The sequence below is a fragment of the Podarcis erhardii genome (genome assembly GCF_964252035.2).
Source record: "Podarcis erhardii genome assembly, chromosome: 6".
Lineage (NCBI taxonomy): Eukaryota > Metazoa > Chordata > Lepidosauria > Squamata > Lacertidae > Podarcis > Podarcis erhardii.
The window spans coordinates 32529910-32536688 of record NC_138510.1 but is presented as its reverse complement, the minus strand read 5'-3'; the positions used below and the strand labels follow the sequence as shown (position 1 = coordinate 32536688).

The following is a 6779-nucleotide window of genomic DNA, read 5'->3' as shown; positions in this document are numbered from 1 at the left end:
TCATTTCCACATTCATCTCCTGGTGAAAGGATCAGTAGAAAGATCAGGGTCCTTAGATCCCACTTTCATTAGAGCACCAGTAGTAGTAACCATTATCACAAGTTGTGGAACACAACACTTAGGGGAAAAACACAAGTGGCAGGGGCAGAGCAATGGATTTTAATCAAGGCTGGACACTGTCTTACTCCAGTGTTAGTTAATCTTGAATAACTATCATCAACCCCGACACTTTGATTTCACCAATCAGCATGCACTGAAAGGATGGAGAAATAGTCTGGGACTTCGCTTTCCGCTTGGCTAATGCAGCCCTGCCCTCAAGTGGTGGGATTCTTGCCTCACATGCTCAAGGAAAAGCACATTGCTATTAGTTGAAGGGCGGTGGTTTTGTTTTGTTGTTGTTGTTTTTTAAATGGTTTGCAGAGGTATTTTGGTTTTAATATTCTGGGATTCAATTAAGGCACAATCCAGGCACAATTAAGGAATTTTAAGACCTATTAAGCACATGTTTACCTGTGCAAATGATGGGAATTTATTGAACCAAGTGATAGCCCTAATGCACGTAATGTACGACGAAGGAAATCCTTAACGAACCTGCTCCTGGCTAGAGCTGAAGGAAGTTGAAGCCCAAAACAGTGGCGGCTGCAGAACACCAGGTAAGCTAAAGCGGAAGTAAGTTCATCTCTACGCACCAGACAAGCGGGGTTCCCTTGTCAACAAAAGTTTATGTCACAATATATTAATTAGTCTTTAAGATGGGATTCCGGGCCTTTTACTACACGTGTGATGTGCAGGAGAAATTACAGCAGGGAGCACCTTTCACATCACTGCCTCTCCGTGAAAAGCATCACCTGCTGAGCTTCTGCCCGCCACGTGGGAGAACTTCTGCCGGGTGGGAGAGCGGGGATTCCACATGGATCAGATTTAGCCTGCAGGGGGACAGAGCCGGGGTCCAGCTCCTTTAGAGGAGCAAACACAAACACGCGCACGCCGATTCCCACGCCGCCCATCTCCTTTCTCTGCGCCAAGTGCCTCCGCCAGGGGGCGAGAGACGGGCTGGCCCGGCGCAGCCAGCAGCAGACAAAAGGCCCTTGCGCTCTCGCTCTCTCTCCGCGCCGCCGCCCGCGCGTTTGTCCTGCCGGCGGCGGAGAGCGATGTGTCTGGGGCCGGCGCGCCGCCGGGCGGAGGCCGCGCAATGGCCGGGCGCCGCGGGCTGCTGAAGCGCAAGCCCAACTTCACGCTGCAGGAGATCGACGTGCTGATGAGCGAGGTGCTCCGCTACGAGCAGCTGCTCTTCGGCGCCGCCACCGTCAACGCCTACGAGAAGCAGAAGATCTGGTGGCGCATCACCCACAAGATCAACGCGGCTGGGCGCAACCAGCGCGACATCGGCGAGGTCAAGAACCGCTGGCGGGGACTGCGGCGCCGCGCCAACGACAAGATCGCCCGGCACCGCCTCCTGCAACGCCAGGCCCTGGCCGGGGGGCGACCCCGCCTCGCCCACCTCCCCGGCAGCGACGGCAGCAGCAGCAGCAGCAGCAGCGAGCCCCACAGCTCACCGGAGCTCGGCCCCGAGTGGGCCTCGCCCAGCGTGCGCCCCTCGGATGCGCCGCCGTCGCCTGCCGCTATGGAGGTTGTGGCTCTTCAGGGTGAGTGTTCTCCGCCCACAGCCAAAGGTGGGGGAACCCTCAGGCGCAGGGACCCAATGAGGCCTCTCCATTTGGCCCGCTGGATGCCATTTGGCCCTCGGGATGCTCTGGTTTAGCACCGCCCCCTCCGTAGGCCACGCCCCTCGCAGACCCTGTCACGCCTTCTCATATGTCTTTCTGGAATGTGTGTCCTTTGGGAGTGACGAATACCTTTTGCTTGCCCGAATAGATGTATGAGTGTGTGATATGCCCTGTGCATTTAAAAGTGCATGTGGTGTGCTTTTAAAGCACATGGCTTCCCCCCAAAATAATCCTGGGAACGATTGTTTCCCACCCACAAACCTCACATTCCCAGTACGCTCAACAGAGTTCTGAGGATTCTATGTGTGTGTGTGTAGAAACCTCTGGATTTCATCTCTAGAATGTAGCTTTCCTCTCAAACTAGAAATCACAGCCATTGGCCCACTCATCACTGACATGTGGCTCCTGGAAGGTTGGCCCACAAAGCTTCCCCACCTCTGAACTGACCAGTGACCCTTTTCATCCACCCAGTGGTGACACCAGAAAAAAACGTTTCTGGGTAGGAGGCACAGAACGGGCAAAGTATATTTTTAGATGGGCAAGTTGTAACCCACATCACTGAAAGAAAATCAACAGCATATATTGATGACAGGAGTCCAGCAATGGGAGTGGGGCTTGTTTGGAGGGTGATTGCCCCCCCACCCCTCTCTGGCGCCACCCATGTAGCAGCCTCATGAAAGTTGAGTCATCGCTCTAGCAGCACTTAACTCCATTTGGGCTAGCATACTCACGGCATGCCCATAAGACACATGTATCCAATGCACATTTAAAGCACATGACTTCCCTCAAAGAATGCTAGGAGCTGTAGTTTAAGGGCACTGTGAATTTTAACTCTGGGAGGGGGAAAACTACAATTCCCAGGAGTCTTGGGGGGCAGGAGCCATGTGCTTTAAATGTACAGTGGTACCTCGGGTTAATTCATTCTGGAGGTCCGTTCTTAACCTGAAACTGTTCTTAACCTGAAGCACCACTTTAGCTAATGGGGCTTCCTGCTACTGACGTGCCGCTGGAGCACAATTTCTGTTCTCATCCTGTAGCAAAGTTCTTAACCCGAGGTGCTATTTCTGAGTTAGCAGAGTCTGTAACCTGAAGCGTATGTAACCTGAAGCGTATGTAACCCGAGGTACCTCTGTATGGTGTGGAATTGCCCCTGGACAGGTTTAAAACAGGGATGGGGAGCTTGCAGGCCTCCACACATTGAATTACAGTTCCCATCATCCCTCACCAATGACATTGCTGGCTGAGGCTGGTAGGAATTGGGCATAAAGGCACCTGACCACTGATGTAAAAAGTCACCTGGGGTGTATTTGTTGGACCAGCAAAACAAGATTTTGGTATAGCTAAGAAACACGAGCATCCACTTAGCGATGAGAAGTATTTTGATAATAGGTTTACAGTTGCTGAAATTAGAGAAGCAAATATATTTTCCCATGTATCCATTTGTGCAATAAAAATCAATCCAAAATCTCTTTAGTAGTTCCATTATTGCACACCCAACATAAATTTGTTATTGCTGCTTGCAGACACTGTGGGGAGGCGTGTGAAATCAAAGCCCTATCAAAGGGCTAAGCTGCACTGGGAATAACACATTTAAATACCTCTGCTTACACAAAGCCTACCAAACTGGAGGCATGTGGGGAAACAGAACTGTAATTAACTAGCAAGTTGTTATCACATTTGCCACTAGTTTATATATACCGGTATAAAAATATAAAAAGTTCTCTTACTGCTGGAGTGTGAACTCTGGAAGTCTCATTGCACTTTATATTATTGGGATGTTGGGTGAAGGCAATTATTTTTCCAAACAGAGGCCACATCCGCACCCTGATTTAAAGCGGTATCATCCCACTATAAGCAGTCATGGCTTCCCCCAGAGAATCCTGGGAAACGTCATTTGTTAAGGGATGTTAAGATTTGTTAAGAGATGCCTATTCCCCTCACAAAATTATAATTCCAATAATACTCTGGGAAGAGGACTTGACTGTTTAGCCACCCTGCCAATTGCAGCACCCTTAACAAACTACACTTCTCAGAATTCTTTGGTGTGACTAAGGTGGCACCGTAGCACTTTAAATGTATGGTGCGAATATGGCCAGCATTTGCTTTCATAGCCTGCTCTTTCAGCTTTCTGTTCATTTGTGCCGCCGCCGCCTCTGCCTTGATGTATTTCCTGTTCTTTTGCCCTCTTGGCCTTCAGGCTAGGTTCATTTTTATCAAAATCACTATTTTTAACAGCATGGATTGGTCTTTGAAGTGCTGACATTGCCATGCATATCACATGACAAGATAGGAAGAAGTTGCATTGATGATACAATGTAGTAGAGAGTGGTATCCTGATAATGCGGAGAGTTATTTCTTCACAGCAACAACGGATAAGGGAAGTTATATACAGCAAGACAAGAGCCTTTTAGATTGAGGGGGAAAGCATTTCTTCCTATGGCTATGTACACATATTTTTGTCAAACTGTTTTTACAGGTTGTTGACATAGTGGAAAGCTCGTGGTTTTTTCCCAGAGGTAAAAATGGCCCAAGGACATGCATACAATTAGAAATCCCTCTTTCAAGCTACCTTTGACTGCCTGAAAAAAAAACCTATTACAAGGACCAGTGGTCTAACGTGGTACAAGGCAGCTTCTTATACTCCATCTTGCAGTGCATATTTTTCTTTTCCACTTTCTTGTCTCCCTGTACCAAAACATTTCTGTATGATGATAGAGCCTTTGATATAGGTTCTTGGGACAACTTGAAGTTGGCTTTCTCTCTCTACACCAGTGTGGTGTAGTGGTTAAGAGCGGTGGACTCGTAATCTGGGGAACCAGGTTTGCATCTCCGCTCCTCCACATGCAGCTGCTGGGTGACCTTGGGCCAGTCACACTTCTCTGAAGTCTCTCAGCCCCACTCACCTCACAGAGTGTTTGTTGTGGGGGAGGAAGGGAAAGGAGAATGTTAGCCGCTTTGAGACTCCTTCAGGTAGTGATAAAGCGGGATATCAAATCCAAACTCATCTTCTTCTCTCTCTTTTTAACTGCATGTTCGGATGTCAGGAAAGCCCTGAAAGGGCTCGTGGTTCTAGCTGGCTGCTACTTTGAGTTAACCTGATCTGTCCTCTCTGCTCTGGGCAGGTGTGAAGGAGGAGCCAGTGAAAGAAGAACCAGTAGATGTGAAGTCAGAGCCATCCCACTTCCTTCCCACTAAGGCCATCCACCAGCGTGGGAGCCAGGGGGCTGAGACGCAGCTGCTCAGGAGCTCTGCCCATGCCCCCAATGATCCTTGTGAGGGCTGGAGGAGAAGCCCCTCAAATTCCTCACAGACTGAGCTCTCAGAGGCCCTGGGTTCAGATTATGCAAGCATCACATTTGACCATGAGTCACCACCACCTGGGCACCTAAGCGACTGCAACATAGGAGATATGGTTGCTCCTGAGACTGTGCCGATTCAGGAAGGGCTGTCAGAAAGCAGCCATCTGAGCCTAGCAGAGAGGCGGATTGTCCAGTCAAATGAGCAGCTGGCACAGGAGGTGCGTGCCTTCCGGCAGGAATATACTGAGAGCCACAGGGAGACTGCCTCCATCTTGCACAGCATTGCTGAAGCCCTGAGTGGTGTCTGCAGCAGCCTGTCCGAGATCCGGGACCTCTACCTCCGCCAGCAGGTGGTACCCAAGCAATGAGGGGTCCACCGGCAGAAGATCCCGAGCAATCTGGATGCACATGCCCTTTCGCGGAAAGGTGCCAGCTACTCCAGAAGTGACTAATATGGGGAAGAATTTATTCAGCTATTGTGGAGTTACAGGTTTGTTTGTTTTCAGGACAGGTTTTCCTTTGGATTCTCCTTCCATTCCCAGCTCAATAAAACAGTGAAATTGATATCTCTGCTTAAGAATCAGTTACCATATTTTTCGCTCTATAAGACGCACCAGACCACAAGACGCACCTAGTTTTTGAGGAGGAAAACAAGAAAAAAAAATATTCTGAATATCAGAAGCCAGAACAGTAAGAGGGATCGCTGTGCAGTGAAAGCAGCAATCCCTCTTGCTGTTCTGGCTTCTGTGATAGCTGTGCAGCCTGCATTCGCTCCATAAGACGCACACACATTTCCCCTTACTTTTTAGGAGGGAAAAAAGTGAGTCTTACAGAGCAAAAAATACGGTACCAAGCAGAGCATGTCTGTGCTATTGGTGGACCATCTAGCTAAACAGTAGTTTGTGCACTGCGTCACCCTGCTTCTGTCTCCACTGAAAATCCAGAGTCCTTTTTCTAAGGGGTGAACAACCCTGATTTTTCTACCTCCATTTTACTTACTTGGTCTTATTGCTCCAACTGCCCCTCCACAGTGCTCTTTTTTTTGCCTCTGCCGATCACAGTTATCAGCAGAAGGGGCTTGGTTTGCCCTGCTGAAAATCATCAAAAGCTAAAACTTGTTGTGGAGTCCACTTATGGTTGCCCTGGGGGCAAGAACAGTGGCCACTACAACAGAATTATTGATTGTTGATCTAGATGGCAACATACAGTACTTTTAAGCTTACAGCCTCAGATTGAAGTGGCAGTGGCAGGAATACAGAAATCCAGTTAGATTCCTATGGCTGGGTAAGACACCATTCAGAGGCAGAAGAAAGATTTCTCATGACAAAATTTGATCCAAAATTAAAACGTCTGTTAAGTGGTTGTCCTTGCAAATGAAGTCAGTTACATGGGGGAAATGTGTGCCCACTTGGGAAGGAATGCTTCAGGGGGAGAGAAAGAGAAAGCTCTGAGGGTCAAGGAGGAGAGCAAACCTGTACCTCTGTGATGGGGAACATGAGTGCCTTCACCTATTGTTGAACTGTCAACGCCCATCAGCCCAACTGGGGAGACTGATGAGTTGCAGTCCAGTAACATCCGAAGGTCTACAGGTTTCTCAAACAGTGCTGTAATTAAAACATGGGGCTGCAGTTCAGGGAAACGCTGTAGGGATATTTTTGTACACCAAGAGCACTGTTCCAAATTCAAGCCTGTGTTACCATGGCAACCAGGCTTTAGTTAGCTATTTTATACTGGCTGGGCTACTTTGGCCTAT

General features: G+C 48.8%; 1 protein-coding gene across 1 annotated transcript; it reads left to right on the top strand.

Annotated features, from left to right (window-relative positions):
* The first annotated feature begins 466 nt into the window (after positions 1 to 466).
* Positions 467 to 5590, top strand: LOC309344206 (uncharacterized protein). Its single transcript, XM_081866456.1, has 2 exons — positions 467 to 1646; positions 4850 to 5590. The coding sequence occupies exons 1-2, from the start codon at positions 1193 to 1195 to the stop codon at positions 5392 to 5394; spliced, it is 999 nt and encodes a 332-aa protein (XP_081722582.1). The 5' UTR covers positions 467 to 1192; the 3' UTR covers positions 5395 to 5590.
* The last annotated feature ends 1189 nt before the right edge of the window (positions 5591 to 6779 follow it).